This window comes from Ochotona curzoniae, unplaced genomic scaffold, assembly GCF_017591425.1.
Source record: "Ochotona curzoniae isolate NIBS_2020 unplaced genomic scaffold, NIBS_Ocur_1.0 contig_883, whole genome shotgun sequence".
Classification (NCBI taxonomy): domain Eukaryota; kingdom Metazoa; phylum Chordata; class Mammalia; order Lagomorpha; family Ochotonidae; genus Ochotona; species Ochotona curzoniae.
In genome coordinates, this window is record NW_024466599.1 from 36543510 (window position 1) to 36561329 (window position 17820).

Below are 17820 nucleotides of genomic sequence, written 5' to 3' on the forward strand. Positions count from 1 at the left end.
CTTGAGAATGTGTCCCGTCTGCCATAGCCACATCACTCTGCACACGTGGGTGCTCAGACTAAACCAACTGCATTCACCCTGTGCTCCCTGCAGACTCAAAAAAACATGAGATCGAGACCCCTGCTGTCCAGGGGAACCCAAAGGGTTTCAGGTTAAGAGGTGGTAGAAAACACCGCACATATAGCCACGTCTCAAACAGGAAGCCACAAGGCAGAGAGGAGGGCAGCACATCTCAGAGATGTGGCCCATACCTGGGCCAGAGGCTGGGAGAGAGATGGTGTGTGTAACTCTAAGGACGCAGCACGGCCAGCACGGGCTAAGCAGTGTGGAAAGGGGTTACAAGCAGATCCTGACGGGCCCAGCCCTTCCTTTCAGGGACTTTGAGACAACAGTAAGACAGAACTATAAATACCAGCTTTATCATGTAAAACGTCTCAAAAGCTTGGAGGGCAGAACTCTCATGGCAATAGCCTTGGAAAGATACAGGTGAACACACGTGGCGAAGGTCAGGTCCGGCAGCTGCTGCTGGTGCCTAAACCAGAGCTCACAGGTTCCTAATTCCTGATGCCCATGCAGCAGGGCACTTTTGCCAACTGATTCTTCACCAGCAGGGCACACACATAGCTAACACAGATCTCTGTCCACGCTCTCAGATGTACAAGAAAGCCACCTTGCCTAAGAGGCCAGAATTTCTAACGTGAGCTCCCTCGTGCTGGTTGGCAGAAACATAAACCCAGTCAGTGTGGATGTTGGTGCCCCCGCCACTGGGGGCAGCTGTCCAGGCTGGCATCTGCAAGGAGGGAGGTCTGCATTCTTGGGTTACAACTGCTTCAGAGCACCTTGGCCGCTCACATACAGGGGCAAAGGGAAGAGAAGGAAAACCGAAGCATTTCTCCCACCCACCTTCCTCCAGGGAAGACCCTCCAACCCTAGCCAGTGGCCCCCATGGGTGTGCATCCTTGCCAACTATGTAAACAACATTAAAAACAAAATAATTTTTAATAGTCACTTTGGCAACCCAAAGTTCTGCCCAGCTGGCTCTGTGCTTCTCTAGCCTGTGAGAGCCCACTACGCAGTTCCCTCAGGAAGGAGGTACTTGGAGTAATCTCAAGCCCCAGCTGCTTCCAGGCTGTTCTGGGGAAGCACCTACTGAGCCCTGCATCTCCCCTGGGGGCTGCCTGACATGCTCCCCCAGGTCCACCCTGCAGCCAGCAGCACCTGCTGGAGCCTGGTCACCTGCCAGGGATGCAGCATGTATGCCTCCTCTGCTCCTGGGTTGCTCAACCATTCCGGAACTGCCACCTGCTCTTATCCTAGGACCTCCTCACATCTTCACACTTCATACTGCAATTTCAGTCCTTGTCTATGCCATGGCACAGGACTTAAGACATTGCCTGGAGCTGTTACCAAGATGCAGCAGGCTAAGCCTCTGCCTGTGGCACCAGAATCCCATATGTGCACCAGTCCAAGTCCCAGCTGCTTCACTTCCAATCCAGTTCCCTGCTTGTGGCCTGAGAAAGCAATAGGGGATACATCAAGTCCTTGGGTCCCTGCACTCATGTAGGAGACCCAGAGGAAGCTCTTGGCTCCTGGCTTCGAGGTGACCCAGCTCCAGCCACTATGGCTATTGGGGAGTGAATCAGCAGATGAAAGATTCTCTCTCTCTCTTTCTCCCTCTCTCTTTCTGTAATTCTGCACTTCAAATGAAAACAAATTTAGGGCCCGGTGCAATAGACTAGTGGCTAAAGTCCTCACCCTGCAAGCGCCAGGATCCCATATGGGTGCCTGTTCTAATCCTGGGTGGTCCTGCTTCCCATCTAGCTCTCTGCTTGTGACCTGGGAAAGCAGTCAAGGATGGTTCAAAGCCTTGGGACACTGCACCACATGGAAGACAGGATGAAGCTCCTGGCTCCTGGCTTCGGATTGGCATAGCTCTGGCTGTTGCAGCTGCTTGGGGAGTGAACCATCAGATGGAAGATCTTCCTTTCTATCACTCCTCTTCTCTGTGTTTCTGACTTTGCAATAAAAATAAATCCTAAGAAAGAAAGAAAGAAAGAAAGAAAGAAGATAAATCTAAAGGAAAAAAAGACATGGCCTGCAACATTGGCATCCCATACAAGATGGCAGCTCAAATACCAGTTGCTCTGCTTCCAGTCCAGCTCCCTGCTAACGTGCCTGGCAAAACAACAGAAAATGGACCAAGCACCAAGCCAAGTGGACGTCAGGAATCCTTATTCATAAACTAAAGACCACTCATGAAAATACACATGAGCTAGCAAGGCTGTCTTGCTCAGTGTACCTGACAGGGCTCCTACACAGGGCACTCCCAGGAGAAATCCAGCCGGACATCTTAGGAATAAAGGACAAAGACGGAAATTGCTATAAAACTGTGCCACTGGGGACAAGCTTTCTGGGGCATGTGGAGTCAGAAATGCAAACACAAAGTTCATCCAGCAGAGTCCTACACTTCCTTCTCACAAACTGGAAGCCCTGCTCCAGCAACTTCTAAGTGCTAGGTCGCTCCTCCAATTAACTGCCTTCCCCTCCCTCGGACTCCCTTTGCTGGGAGAACCGTGGATTACCTCACGGGATCACTATGTGCATTCAACAAGAGAATCCCAGCAGAGGGTTAACACACTACCGGGCCCACTGTCCCAGCCCCGGGGTCCCGCTCCTGCCAGCTGCCACCGGGAGCCGCCCCAGCCTGGCGTTACCGGTCACCAGTCCTGAACAGCGGTCCCGGAGTTGCAGAGCATCCTTGCCTCCAAGGACCTTGGGAGGAATCCAGCGGAACTCTCCTGCCACCTGGTGGCCACGGTGGGAAATGCCTACCTTCCAGGGACCAGACCGTTCCTTACTGTCATATTCACCTGTCCGGCTCCTTGGCTACCCCAGAGCTCCCCAGTGTTCAAGCTCTCTCAGCCTCTGTCCACAGCAGCACCCCACCCAATGCTCGGCAAGGCCTTCTCTTCGCCCACTTGTGCGCCAAGCAAATCCTACTGGTCTCAGCTCAACTCACGATCCACCTCCAACATGGTATCCTTCTTGGCCTGACCCAGCAGCCCCCTTCCAGAACACACTGAACACAGCACCTGCCCGTTCTCCACCGAAGGCCTTCTAAGTGCCCAGGCCCCAGGCACAACATTCCATGCCTAGCAGGTGCCCACTGAAAGAGAACATAGGACAGCACATTTGGGGCTAGGCGTGCCAGTCAGAACCCTTTCAGGAAGGAGTTGGATCCTCCTGGGCATATAAGTGCCTCATTGTTGTTTACTATTTGTAATACTAATTTATTTATGTTATGTACTAGGCATTTATTACCATTACGTTGTGGTATGGCATATTAATAATTTATATTGCTTATGATAGTTATGCTATTAGGTATTTATTAGAAAGGCATAGAGTGGCTGGCACCAGCATCCCATATGAGCACTAGTTCATGTCCTGGATTCCCCACTTCCCATCCAGTTCCCTGCTTGTGGCCTGGGAAAGCAGTCAAGGATGGTCCAAAGCCTTAGGATCCTGCACCTGAGTGGGAGACCTGGAAGAGGCTCCTGGCTCCTGGCTTTGCTTCAGTTCAGCTCTGGCTGTTGTGACCACTTGGGGAGTGAATCAGCAAACGGAGGATCTTTCTGTCTCTCCTCTGTCAGTCTGCCTTTCCAATGAAAATAAATCTTAAAAAAAAAAAAGCATGCAAAAACATGCCTCTACCCAATGACCTAACAATTCTACTTCCAGATACCGCAAAGAAAACATAATGTGCTAGAAAATCCCTCTTCAAGGATGTGCTGGGTACCCAGTTGGCTCCTAATAGCGGGCAACTGGAAAACACCACCTTCCACCCACGGAGGGCTGGGCGGGCCGGGCGGCCTGTCTGTGGCAGACTACTGAACAATGCAATGGAACCGACAAAGCGCCCAAGACGCAGTCAAAGAAGCCAACAGCGGCTGACAGCAGATGGACGGTCCGGATGGAGGGAGAAGGAGAAACAGCGCAGCAACTGACTAGGAACTGGCGAGGTTCGTTAATAATTCATCTATGCGTCTGCTAATTACACATTTCTTCATAAATCTGAAGGAAGACAGGCGGCAGACAGGCAGGCAGTCTCGGCGCTCCCCACAACCCCTCAGCAGCTTCAGAAGGGACGGCGGGAGAGCCGGTCCGAGCCGGTCCGAGCCGGTCCGAGCCGGCCCGCCGAGCCGGACGCCCGCAGTTCCGTGCGCGGACGCCAGGCGGCGCCGGCGGCGACAGGAAGGGTCGGCCGCACGGCCAGCCGGGAATTGGCGGTGAGGGGGCGGGCCCTGCGCCGAGTCCACGCGGGTGCCGCTGCCGCGCAGCGCCGGGTCGCCATGGCCGAGCTGCAGCAGCTCCGCGTGCAGGAAGCCGTGGACTCTATGGTGAAGAATCTGGAGAGGGAGAACATCCGCAAGATGCAGGTAGCGGCGCGGGGACCGGGCAGGGCTCTCCCTCCCCGGCGCTTGGACTTCGGGAACCTTCCCTCGGCCGCCGCCTGTCCCCCGTTCCCGCAGACCCGGTCTGGGCGACCCCGCGCTGCTCGGGTGAACTCCATACGCCCTCACCGCACGTGAGGCTGTTTCCTACCCCGCCCAGCCAGGGAAAGCGGGTGTCCGCGGCGGAAGGTCCCGGCGTGAGGCGCGGGTCCACCCCCGCCTTCCGTGTGCCCCGAGGCCCTGAAAGGGCACGGCCAAGGTGATCCACCAGAAAGGTGAAAACTCCAGGACGCCTGGCACGCAGGATGGCCGGGTCGTCCCCGATTCTGCGGTACCCGAACTCCGCTTCGCATATGTCACGCGTGTGCGGAGTTATGGGCGTTTCTGCCCTGACCCCCTCAGCTCCTTGTGGGTCTCCCCTGGCCGGCTGCCCTCCAGTGGACGTGGAGGTGGCCGACCTCCGAACCCTGCAGTGCAGAAACCTGGCCTTCAATGACTGGGGCCCCCGTGTCCCCCTTCCCCAGGGCCTGATGTTCCAGTGCAGCGCCGGCTGCTGCGAGGACAGCCGGGCATCCATGCAGCAGGTGCACCAGTGCATCGAGCGCTGCCATATGCCCCTGGCTCAAGCCCAAGCCCTGGTGACGAGCGAACTGGAGAAGTTCCAGGTGAGAGAAACGGGCCCCAGCTCTGCTCCTTGCACATCTGTTCCCAAGCGCCTGGGTTTACTTGTGTTGACATTTGTGGTCTTCAAACCCCAGTCTTCATGGGGTTTTCTGGGTAAAGTCCTGGAAGTGCTGTGAGTTGAACCATATAATATTTTTTAAGATGTATTTATTTGTATTTGGAAGGAAGATCTACAGAGGAGAGAGAGACAGAGGCTTCCATTCACTGGCTCATTCCCCAAATGGCCACACACCAGGAGCCAACAGCTTCTTCCCTGACTCCCACATGGAGAGTGGAGGGGCCTAAATTCTTGAGCCATCCTCCACTGCTTTCCTAGGCACATTACCAGAAATCTGAATCGGAAATGGAGCAGCCAGGATCCTTGCTCACATGAGATGCGGATGAAGGCTTAAGCTACCACACCACAGCACCAGCTGCTATTAATTTTTAAAATATCAGCATCCCCAGGAGTGTGGAGCGGGCAGTCATGAGGAGGTGTGCATTAGCGCAGGCCCTTAGGAACAGTTGTGCACTAACACACCGGCTCTGCTCCAGGCCCTGCCTGCTGTACAGAGCGACTCCCGTCACTGCAGAGCAGTCACCTGCAGGGAGCATTTGCATTGAAATCCACTTCATTTTACTCCTCCTTCTAAGTATCTTTATTTTCTAGAACTTAGTGACTGAGCCTGGCACAACGGCTCGGTGGCTAAATAACTGCCCTGTATCCGCCAGAAACCCTTTGGGCACTGGTTCATGTGCTGTCTTCTCCACCTCCCATCCAGCTCCCTGCTTGTGGCCTGGGAAAGTGGAAAGGATAGCCCAAAACCTTGGGACATTGCACCCATATGGGAGTCCTGGAAGAGGCTCCAGGCTCCTGGCTTCGGATCAACTCATCTCCGGCCAATGCAGCCACTTTGGGAGCAAACCAGTAGATGAAAGATCTTTCTCTCTGTTTCTCCATCTCTGTAAATCTGACTTGCCAGTAAATCTTTTTATAAAAATTTGCAGAAGAAATGGAATTCAAAGATTAGTTTGGAGCAGGCATTTGATAGAGCGCTTTGGTACTGCTTGGACATGGGTTTGAGTCCCAGTCCCACTCCAGATCCCAGCATCCTGCTGAGGCGCACCCTGGGAGGCCCAAGTGCTCGGCCCGCCACTCGGGTGGAGGGCCCAGATTGAGCTCCAAGCTCCTGGCTTCCGTCTGACTCAGACGTGCCTGTTGCAGGCATTTGGGTAGTGGACCAACAGACTGGAGAGCCGTGTTAGTCTCCATCTTTCTCTCTCTATGCTTTTCAAGAAACAAACTTTTTAAAGTTTATCAAGAGCACATTTTTCTCATTGTGCATTTTCCATGAGCTTTTTTTTTTTTTTAAGATTTGTTTCTATTTGAAAGTCAGATTTTACCGAGAGAGAAAGAAAGACAGAAAGATCTTGCATCCACTAGTTCACTCCACAGAAGGCTGTAACAGCCAGAGCTGAGCTGATCCAAAGTAGGTCTGCCATGTGAGTACAGGGTCCCTAGGCTTTGGGCCACCCTCGACTGTTCTCCCATGCCATGGGCAGGGAGCTGGATGGGAAGCCGGGCTGCCGGGACATGGACTGCCACCCATGTGGGATCCCAGCATGTGGAAGGAGAGGATTTTAGCCACTAGTCTACCACTCCGGGCCCCATAATTTTTTGCAGACAGAAGGGAAGTAGAACTGCAGCACATGAGCAGTGCCCATATAGGATGCCCTGCACCCCCCACCCCGTGAACTTTTTGGAGATCCTTTGTAGATGAGGTCTTTGGGAATTCAATCCTTGGATTGCTGGATAGCTCTGTCCTTGTATCCTCTTCCGTCCACTCCAAGCACACACTCATTCTTCCACTGTGCCAGAGCCGACCTTGTCACCACCCCTGAGCGGCTACATCAGGGATCACTCTTGGTCCTCATCTCACTCTGCCCGTGTGCATTGCTGATACTGTGTACACCTCCCGCTGGGTGTTCCTCCCTTTGGACCAGCCCTGGCTGGCTCTTCTCTCCCCCACTCCCACCCCGCCGAGGCACTGCAGTGCCCTGTTGTGCCTGGTCCTTGTGCTTCCCACTGCTTCTCTGGTCTCATGGCTGTGACTGTCAACTGGAGTGTCTGGCACTCGTGCTCTCCATCTAGACCAGTCTGCATCCCAGGTGCATGTGCCCAACTGTGTCCTCCCCATCTGCACAGAAATTTGTGTTTCTTCCCTCGCTGAAATCTAAGTTTTCTAAGGGAAAGAACCTTCTCAGACTTATAACTGTATGTCTGAACGTTATAAGAGTCTGGCACAGCCTGGCAGCATGGCCTAGCAGCTAAAGTCCTCGCCTTGAACGTGCTGGGATCCCATATCGGCGCTGGTTCTAATCCCAGCAGCACCGCTTCCTGTCCAGCTCCCTGCTTGTGGACTGGGAAAGCAGTCAAGGATGTCCCAAAGCCTTAGAACCCTGCACCCACATGGGAGAGCCGGAAGAAGTTTCTGGATCCTGGATCCTGGCTCCGGATCGGCGTAGCACCAGCCACTGCGCTCACCTGGGGAGTGAATCATCAGATGGAGGATCTTCCTCTCTATCTTTCCTCCTCTCTGTATATCTGACTTTGTAATGAAAATAAAATAAATCTTTAAAAAAAAAAAAGAGCCTGGCACATAGTAAATGCTCAGTTAAAATGTGATGAATTGTTTTTCTGTGGCAAGGAAAGGCATGAATAAATCAAGACTTCTGTATATCTAACAGTAACCTCTATAAACCTCTCCCTTCATAGCAGTCTTCTCCCACTGTCCCCCAGAGCAGCAGGGGGTGGATTTAATGGCTCTATTTTTCTTTTTAAGATTTCATGTATCTGTTTGAAAGGAAGCTGCAGGGCAGGGATTAGAGAGAAAGAATCATATCCAGTGGCTCATATCCCTCTCACAGCACAACAGAAGGGGCTGAACCAAACTGAAGCCAGGAGCCTGCGTGGCAGGCGGCCCAGGCATTAGGGGCATTTTCCACTGCCTTCCCAGGCGAATTAGCAGGGAGCTGGATCTGAAGTGGAGCTGCTGGAATGCAAGCCAGTGCTCCAGCATGGAATGTTGATGTCACTGGCAGCAGCCACTGCTTAACCTACTGCACCCCAATGCCAGCCCCCTCACAGAGTGTTCTAAAATCCTATCTTGTTCAGATTTCTCGGAGCCTTCCAGTGCCTCCTTTAGTATCAGCGTAGACAGTCTTGTTTAATTATACTGAAGTGTCTCCCTTGGTTGATAAAGATCCTCTCTGGTGAGCCTGGGTGCACAGGGCCTGCCCTCCACACTCAGTAAAGGTGGCCTCGGGCTTCTCACCTCTCTTCTTCCTGCCGTAGGACCGCCTTGCCCGGTGCACCATGCACTGCAATGACAAAGCCAAAGATTCCATAGATGCGGGGACTAAGGAGTCCCAGGTGAAGCAGCAGCTGGACAGTTGTGTGACCAAGTGTGTGGATGACCACCTGCACCTCATCCCAACCATGACCAAGAAGATGAAGGAGGCACTCTCGAACATGGGGAAGTAAAAGTGCCAGTGGCCACCAGGGCTGAGGGAAGGAATCTGTTTTAAAAAGAACGGGAACTTAGTCCTTCTGTATAGAAGTTTATAAAGGAAATCAAGGAAGCCAGCAGGTGTAAGGCATGTCATCTGCCTCCGGACTCTAGTTCCTTCATATTCCAGTTCCTGGAGCTGAAGTGAACAACATGGTGCTAAAACCCGGGTCAGACGGCACAGGAGAGTGTTTCCAGGCCTGCATTTCACATGCCAAGTGTCCGTGCTACGAGTGGGGCCTCCCTTGTGCCACAAGTCTGGGCCTTCCTTGCACCAGATTCTCCTTACCTGCGTAGGCGGCAGCAGGCTGGGGCTGCGTGCTGGTGGCAGGTGCAGCCCGGGTTTCGGTGGGCTGCCAGCATCCTGCTTCCCCGAGCTTTCACCACACCATCGTCCTTACACTGTAAACACAATCCATGAGGTCACCGCGTTAGAAAAGGAAACTGCCTCTTCGGGTCTTTGGCTGGTTTTTTTACACACAAGGGCATGCAGTGATTTCAGATGTGGAGTTGGAAGGAGGAGTAGTTTCAGGAGAAATTTTGCAGGACCCCTGTGGGTGTCCTTTTCTGGCATGGACCTCCATCTCCTGATATTCTTACTGCATCCCATCCTGGAGATGTCACTCAGGGGACAGGAAGCACAGCTCCCCTCACACTGAGTAACCAGATAAATTTGTCACAGCACTTTCCCCCTTGAAGGGGAAGAACGTTTTCACAGCAGTAATTACGGTACCCGGGAATGAACGGTGAAAGATGGTCTCTTGGCTCTGTGATCAAAGAACTCTGAAGTACTGTGCTTTTGGGGAAGCGTGGATTTGTGTAAAAGAGTGGAATAAAGCCAAGCACAGCATTGCTTACTTAGTCCCCAAATTAACACCAAGCAGACAATCCCAACAACAGGAAGGCCATGAGAGAAAAGGCAACTTGGGTTAGGACGAGCCCCAACTGCCTGGGATCGAAGGCAGGCAGCCCCACGTCAGCACAGGCCATGTTTGGGGACTTCGCAAGATGCAGTGTTGTGCCCCAACCTGACACCTTATGTTTGATAAGGACTTGCTAAAATGATAATATAGCTTATCTGTTCACTGTTTGAATGCTGTGATATATTTTCCTAATTGTTTGGTTTTAAATAAAACAAGGTTAAATTTGTCCCTCATCATGTTTCTGTGCTTATATCTGCGCGGTAAATGTCACTTTCTCAGCGTGTTTCTCCTTGTTAGGTGTGGAAATTTATTTAAGATATCCAGAAATGTAGAAATGACTTGTATTATATGGTTCAGATGCAAGACTTGTTCATTTTAAATGGGAAAAGCTTTGAGGGCAGGCTGTGATCTTAAGTCCTTTGATGTAAAAAAGCGGGGAGCTGAGAAGTTGGACATCATTGGAGGGCTATGCTAGCTAATCACTAACAGCAAGTGATGGAAAAAGTATGTGGTTTTGAGTCCTTGGGAAAAATTTTAATGAGATTTTGAGTACCCAAAGGTACAAAATGCAGGACGGATTTAAGTCTTTCTCCTTGAGTGCTTACATAAGGCCATTCCTGAACATTAGGAGTGAACTGAACTTTGGAAACCGACACCTTATTATTTAAAACTACCCAAGCCTTCTCAGTCAAAATCTCTTCTAATTCCTGGCTTGTTCTATTTTGAATAACTGAGCCAGCCCCTCAAGAGCAGTGCCTCATCAGAGCATCTGTAGGGAAACCTCTTACGTGTTTAAGAGTTGCCGTGTCCACTGGTTAACTACCCAAAATGCCTGCCGCGGTCAGAGGCAGAGCCGGGAGTGCAACCCCGGGGACATGGAGGCATCACCCTCCCAGGAACGCAGTGGCTGGAAGGGAAGGCGCAGTCGGGAATCCGCCTGGTGTCCAGGAGGCTCAGCGCCCAGCAGCCTGACCCCGAGGCGCCGAGCCGATTCATGTCCTGACGGCGGGGATCCTTGGGAATGCGTGTCCAGGGCTGCGAGGTTGGGGGGATACAGAAATGCCGGGGCCCACTCTGGAACTCGCTTAGTACACTCGTTAGTGCAGGGACACGGTTCCTCAAGAAGACGAAGACGCGGACACTGCCCACTGAGCACAAACCCAGGGCGGAAGGCACCTCCGGGCTCAGGGCTGACGTCGTCGCCGGAAGCTGCCGGCGGATGCGGCGCGCGGGCTGCGCCTCGGTACCGCGAGATAGAACGTGGCCTGTGCGGACAGACGATTGGCTCACGGGGTGGGTGGCGTCAGACGCCGAGCGCCGGGCCTGCGGCGGGAGCGTGGGGAGGCCGACTGCGTTTCCAGGAGTGTGTGAGCGTCCGAGCCGCTGCCATGAGCAAAGCTCACCCTCCCGAGTTGAAAAAGTAAGTGTGCATGAGGGCCCTGGATCCCGCGCGGCTCTCTCGGGACCCCCCGCGTGGCGTTCCGGACGGCAGGGCCCCTGCCTCGGCTGCTCCCGCGGTGGCCACGCGCGGCCTGCCCCCCTCGGTGGGGCCTCCCCGGCTCCGAGTCCGGGCTTTCTGTCCACTGCCCTCCCCGGCTCCGAGTCCCGGCCTTCTGTCCACTGCCCTCCCCGGCTCCGAGTCCCGGCCTTCTGTCCACTGCCCTCCCGGCCGAGCCCTGCCCGGTACCCGGAGGCCGCGCTTTGTGCAGCGTCGGGTTCTAGCCCAGGAGTCCAGAAGGGACTTTTCTGGAAACAAGTCGTGCGTGCTTGTATATGAGCAATCAAAACAAGCAGACCTAACGTGAAACTGTGTGTTTTGAGCTACCAGAAGTCCTCCTTTTCTGCCTTGTATTGCAGTTAAACTTGGCCGTCTCGTGGTGTCTTGGTTTGATGGAGGGGAGTGAGAAGGCTGGTTTTTCTGATCAGAGAAGGCTGATTAGATTGTGGGTGGTAGTTGTTTTTGTACCGAGTGTAAGTAAGCAACGTTTAAGGAAGAGTGTTCCTTTAGATCGGAAACTTGAGCGCTTGCACCTGCTCACACTGTTGAACTTCATCTTCACCTTTTCTGTCTTCTCTCGTGGCTTTAAATGAGCAGACACACGTTAGCAAACAGAAAATCGTGTACTGAGATGCTCATCTGAAAGTTGTCTTACTGGGGAGCTGATGAGATGGTGTGAGTGTCCTCTGGGCCCCCTCTGGCACTGATGAAATGGTGAGACCCTGTAGTTCCACTTCCCACACATCCATGCATTCTCCCTCACAAAGACAACTTTGACTCCTTCGTCTCCTTGCCTTGGTTTGGCTTAATTGTGTGGGGAATCAGGTGCTCCCTGCATCTGAAATCCCTGCGCTCAGTCAGTCCCCCAGCTCCCACATCTGATTCGCTGTTCTCCAGCCCAACTGAACTGTGTGTTTGCTCAAGCGTGACACTTAGTGTATTACTTGTAAGACTTACTCAGGTATCCGTCGGTGAAAATACAAGATCTATGAGAAACTGCAATCAAAAGTTAATTCTGGTGCAAAAAAAATTTTTTTTAAGTAATACACGTTGTCTAGGGACTTGTTGAAGCACCCACATATGTAATGCTGGTGGTAATAGTACATAAGGGTTAAATAAGCTGGTGTGTGCTGGCTGCTGTTCTGTGGCCTGTGACAGAGACCTTCTGTCTGCTGGTTCACTCCCCAGAAGGCTTGTGGGCAGCTGAGGTAGCACACAAGTTAAACTGATGCCTGGCCGCTTCGATTTTCCAGCATCTGTGCTTGGGGCTCTGCCGCCACGAGAGACCTGGAGACAGTTCCCTGCTCTGGCTTTTGCAGCATTTGAGGAATGGATGGAAAGTGCTAACCAAGGGAAAGACAGGGATCTTCCATCCATTGATTCACTCCCCAAATGACCACAAGGTCCAAGACTGGAGTTTGACTTTAAAAACATTTTTTAATTGTGTCTTGGGGGCCAGCACAATGGCCCATCTGGCTGATACTCTGCCTACACACACCGACATCCCAGTTGAGTGCGGGTTCTTGTCCCGGCTTCATTTCCAATCCAGCTCCATGTTTATGGCTGGAAGGCAGTGAAGATTGGCCCAAAGCACCTATGTGGGAGACCTGAAAGAAGCCCTTTGCCCCTTGTGTACTGTTAACAACGGCATTGTACAGGTGGGTACTTCAAGTCCATAGACTAAGTTATTACTTCAGAAAAAATTAACGTCTGATTGCAGTTTCTCATAAACTTTGTATTTTTATTGATGGCCAACTGAGTAAGTCTTAGAAAAAGTACTAACCCTCAAAGGCACACACTAAGTGATCAGCTCAGCTCTAGCCAGTGCAGCCACTTGGAAATTAAACAGTGAATGGAAGATCGTTCTGTCTCTCCTCTGTAAATCTGCTTTTCAGATAAGCAGATCTTATAAAATGTTTTTCTACTATGATTATAGAATCCACTCCTGAAAAATTAGCTCAGTGAAGCAACAACAGTATTGACCAAAAATGTTTTGGTTTTGTTTCTGATTTATTTGAAAGAGGAAGGGGTCTTTCATGTACTTGTTCACTTTCCAAATGCCCCCAACAGCAAGAGGCAGACCAGGCCAAAGCCTGGAAACTCAGACTCCATTGGCTGCTTTCGAGGGTAGGCATCAGCAAGAAGGTGGATGGGAGGCAAAGCTGGGACCCCGATCCAGGCACTGCTGGAGGGTCCCAGGCAGTGCTTTCACCTTTGCACCAAAGCCCATCCCAAAAAGAAATTTCATTCCCTCTATTACATTGCGCTTTTATTCTTTCTGACCAGATTTTATTCTTCTTAATTTCGTATTCCTATCATATTTAATATTTTACCTGTTTTACTTATGCTTAGCATTTTTAAGCAGTTACCTAATCTTTACCCTTTTCACTTTTGCAGATTTATGGACAAGAAGTTGTCTTGTAAGTTTATGTTTTATCTTTTGATTATTGTCTTTTTTTTTTTTCCTTTGGTGCTGTACGTAATATTTGGAAAGAGCTTATAGAAATCTTAAGTATATAAAACTTCTAATTCACACACATTTAGCCAGGTTTTTTGGGGGTTTTTTGTTTGTTTGTTTAAGATTTATTTATTTTTATTGGAAAAGCAGACATACAGAGAGGAGGAGAGAGAAGAGAATCTTCCCTCTGATGGTTCACTCTCCAAGCGGCCACAATGGCTGGGGCTGAGCCAATCCAAAGTCAGGAGCTAGAAACTTCTTCAGAGTCTCCCTCATGGGTGCAGGGTCCTAAGGCTTTGGGGCATCCTCGACTGCTTATCCAGGCCACTAGCAGGAAGCTGGATGGGAAGCGGGACTGCCAGGACACGAACCTGCACCCGTATGGAATCCCAGTGTGTTCAATGCAAGGACTTTAGCCACTACGCTATCATGCCAGGCCCTGTCCAGATTTATTAAAATAGACCATTTTAATTACCGAATTTCTGGCACTTAATAAATTTATCAAATTTAAGAGTTTAGGTTATTGGGACCCAGCAGCGTGGCCTAATGGCTAAAGTCCTCGCCTTGAATACACCGGGATCCCATATGGGCGCTGGTTCTAATCCCGGCAGCTCCACTTCCCATCCAGCTCCCTACTTGTGGACTGGGAAAGCAGTCGAGGACGGCCCAAAGCTTTGGGACCCTGCACCCGTGTGGGAGACCTGGAAGAGATTCCTGGATCCTGACTTCTGATCGGCATAGCACTGGCCATTGCGGTCACTTGGGGAGTGAATCATGGGATGAAGGATCTTGCTCTCTGTCTCTCCTCCTCTCTGTATATCTGACTTTGTAATAAAAACAAATAAATCTTTTTTAAAAAAAAGAGTTTTGGTTATTTCATGATTCTTCCCTCATTTTTGACAGAATTAAAGGGAGTTTCATATGTGGCAATTAGGAAAAATTTATGTACTATTTTTCCCATAAATAAGCTACAGAGTACTTGGACAAGAAGCAGTTTTTCTGTTTTCTTGAGAACGTGTAAAAAAGCACAAATTTGTTCAACTTAATAATCCACAATGAACTGAATTAGTTCTCACATGTGGGGTAAAGGTTAAAACCATGAACTTGTTTATTTGGAAGGCAAAGTTAAACATGGAGCGAGAGGTCTTCCATTCACTGGCTCATTCTTCAGATGGCCAGGATGGCCATGGGCTATGCACCTGGGCCATCTCCACCTTTTCCAGGCCATTAGGGAGCTGGAGCAGAAGTGGGGCAGCCAGGACTTGGAACCAGCGTCCTTGTGGGATGCCAGCACCACTGGCAGCAGCTTTACTGGCTACACCAAAACACTGGACACATAATCTTATAAACGAAATGTAAGAGTAAATATAAAATGTTTAATCTAGTAGTGAAGTGGGTCAAACATTTCAAATATCTGTTTTATCACACCTTATTTTTAATGATTAAATAATAAAAGACAGATTTATTAAAACTATTTTTCTTCTTTCTGTAGTAAAATTAAATGGTGGCAGACATGTCCAGGGAATACTGCGAGGATTTGATCCCTTCATGAATCTGGTGATAGATGAATGTGTGGAGATGGCAAATAGTGGACAGCAGAACAATATTGGAATGGTGGTAAGTGGAAATAAGATTTTTCTTAGATATTTGATATTTTAGGATGTGTGCTAATTTTCTCACATCAAACTGTTTGATTAAATTGGAATCACCCCAGAAGACCCCAGAAGGTTGGACTTGCGTTTAGTTTAACATGTGATAGTCGATCGGGTGTGATATTTCTGTTGGGGGGGAGGGATCCCAGCTAATCAGGAAATTTTAAGGACCTAGGCCTTGAAACTGCTGTTGGAAATCATTTTTTACCTTTGTTCTATGAAGGAGGTCTATAGCCAGTACTTAAAGTGGTAGCTCTCAAGACCTATACAAATACCCCAGAGTATCTTATTAAAATGCAAGTAAGTCCAGCAGTTAAGGGGTAGACCCTGAGATTTTGCATTTCTAACACTTACCCAGATTGTGAAATCTGCCAGGCAAAAGATTCTGTGTTTTGGTTTTTGTTCTTTTATTTCTATACATAATTAACCTGGATTTTCTGGTTTATCACACCACAGACTTAAAAGTAATCCATGAATAGACATTTGATCTAGAAATTGAAATGGCTGTATCCCACGTAAGAGTGCCTGAATTCGATTCCTAGTTCCTTTCTGGCTAGCCATCAGTGAGGTTGAGGGCTGAAGTGGTTGTGTTCCTTTAAGCTGGGTGAGCTTGAGTTCCCAGTGTTATCCTCCTGGTGGTTGTAGGCGTTTTAGAGCAAACTTGCCAAAGGAAAGTTCTGTCTGCCTCTTGAAGTGTGTGTGTTAGCACTGGTTTGTTCCCAGCTTTTCCTTTCTGATCCAGCTCCCTGCTAATGCACCTGAGAAGGAGAGCAGCAGGTGATGGCCCTAATGCGTGGGGCTGTTACCCATGTGGGAGACCCAGTTAGAATTGCAGAAACACCTGCCACATGGGAGATCTCAGTGGAGCATCAAACTCCTGGCCCAGCAGCCCTAGCTATTGCAACCATTTAGGGAGAGAACCAGCAGATGGAAGATACTTGTATCTCCCCTTCCTATAAATAAATCTTGGCAAGGACAAAAAGGAACCCAGCGCAGTAGCCTAGCGGCTAAGGTCCTTGCCTTGTATGCGCTGGGATCCCATATGGGTGGAGTTCTAATCCCGGCAGCCCCCGCTTCCCATCCAGCTGTTGCAGCCACTTGAGGAGTGAATCAGTGGGTGGAAGATCTTCCTCTCTCTCTTCTCTCTGTGTATTTGACTTTGCAATTAAAAAGTAAATCTTAAAAAATGGAGGGTGAGAATAATTTGCCAGTCGCCTTTCATAAAGAGTGTTTTGGGGTTTTTGTTGTTTTTGTTTTCCTTCTTAGGGATGTTGGAGGGAGCTCTCCCATTCACTGCTTTACTACCCAAATGTTTATAAAAGCTAAGGTTAGAATCAGCCAGCACATCAGTCGAGGTCTCCCACTTGAGAGGTTCCAGATCACTTGCCATCACTGCTGCCTTCTGGGTCTGTGTTAGCTGTTCCATTGCCTTTATTCGACTTTGTCCAAGTCAGTGACGTGTTACACAAATCAACTACATAATGTTTTGAGGAAGAGTTCACTTGGCTAGTGCTGAGTCTCATCTGCCTTCTGAGGCACACATAGAGTTGTCGGTGGCATATCCTGTCCTATTTTCCAGAGATACTTCTCCATCTGAGGTTACCTCTACTAATTACGAATGTAATTAAACTCCTAGGTTTGAGGGTGCTGTGTATTCAGGAGCTCTTGCTAGAGTTGTGCTTCTGCAACTGTTTGGGGTTCATGTTTTGTTACACAGCTGTATCTTTCAAGAGGATCAAAGCCTGGGAAAATGGAGCCACATTATCTTGCACCCTAAATTGATACTCTGCTGTGCCTGTTTTCCCATAAATGTTTGGCCCTGTTGAGGACAGGAATGGGCAAGTTCATTTGAGTCATACAGAGTAGAAAGTAAAATGAGATGGCGATGGCCTGGCTGGAAGATATATGTCATGATCAAAAGATTTATTTGATATCCTTATGCTTCACAAATTGATATGTAATACCAAAAAAATACTATTATAAATACTATAAAATGTTTTGAATCATCGGTGTCTTCATATTTTTCACATTTGCTTTTTCTTAGGTAATACGAGGAAATAGTATCATCATGTTAGAAGCCTTGGAACGAGTATAATGAGTGTTCCGGCAGAGAAATCCAGATCCCCTCTCCAGAAGAACCTGTTTTGCTATTGTGTGATGTGAAAGTTGGAACATGTACATTTTCATGGTTTTTTGGTTTGTTTTTTAATAAACTTTTGTGATAGTCAAAAATGTGTCATGTTGTAAATGCAGAAATAGAACAGTAACGCCAGTTCTTTTTCCAATGTAAGTTTTCTTGGAGGAACTGATTTTAAAGGGTTTTATGCATTAGTAAATGAAGTATACCAAGGACTTTTTCAGCACTGAATACACGCATGAACTATTAACTGACCTTGATGTAGTCTGACTTCTCCAGGTGTAGGTTATCTTAGATGATTGTGATCAGAAGTGTTTCAGATTTTTTTCAGTTTTGAAGTAAATATTGCAGGAATGGGAGTTAAATTATACTGTAATCTTCATTTTTATTTTTTAGACACAACAGCCTGAAAAATAATGCTACTTTTACTGTGATGAGACAGAGGTCAGATATAGTGTTCCATTTGGAA

At 49.4% G+C, this 17820-nt stretch overlaps 2 protein-coding genes across 4 annotated transcripts; both read left to right on the top strand.

The window, feature by feature from the left end:
- Positions 1-501: 501 nt before the first annotated feature.
- Positions 502-9839, top strand: FAM136A (family with sequence similarity 136 member A). 2 transcript variants are annotated; one of them, XM_040993250.1, is made up of 3 exons: positions 502-510; positions 4976-5116; positions 8470-9839. In XM_040993250.1, exons 2-3 carry the CDS (start codon positions 4982-4984, stop codon positions 8656-8658), a joined length of 324 nt encoding a protein of 107 aa, XP_040849184.1. In that variant the 5' UTR covers positions 502-510; positions 4976-4981; the 3' UTR covers positions 8659-9839. The 2 variants fall into 2 exon arrangements, with proteins under 2 accessions (XP_040849184.1, XP_040849183.1); XM_040993249.1 differs by lacking the exon at positions 502-510 and adding an exon at positions 4311-4436.
- A 1070-nt stretch (positions 9840-10909) lies between these two features.
- SNRPG (small nuclear ribonucleoprotein polypeptide G) lies at positions 10910-17446 on the top strand. 2 transcript variants are annotated; one of them, XM_040993253.1, is made up of 4 exons: positions 10910-11026; positions 13502-13524; positions 15055-15179; positions 17259-17446. In XM_040993253.1, exons 1-4 carry the CDS (start codon positions 10995-10997, stop codon positions 17307-17309), a joined length of 231 nt encoding a protein of 76 aa, XP_040849187.1. In that variant the 5' UTR covers positions 10910-10994; the 3' UTR covers positions 17310-17446. The 2 variants fall into 2 exon arrangements, with proteins under 2 accessions (XP_040849187.1, XP_040849188.1); XM_040993254.1 differs by having other exon boundaries at positions 10920-11026; positions 15055-15176.
- The last annotated feature ends 374 nt before the right edge of the window (positions 17447-17820 follow it).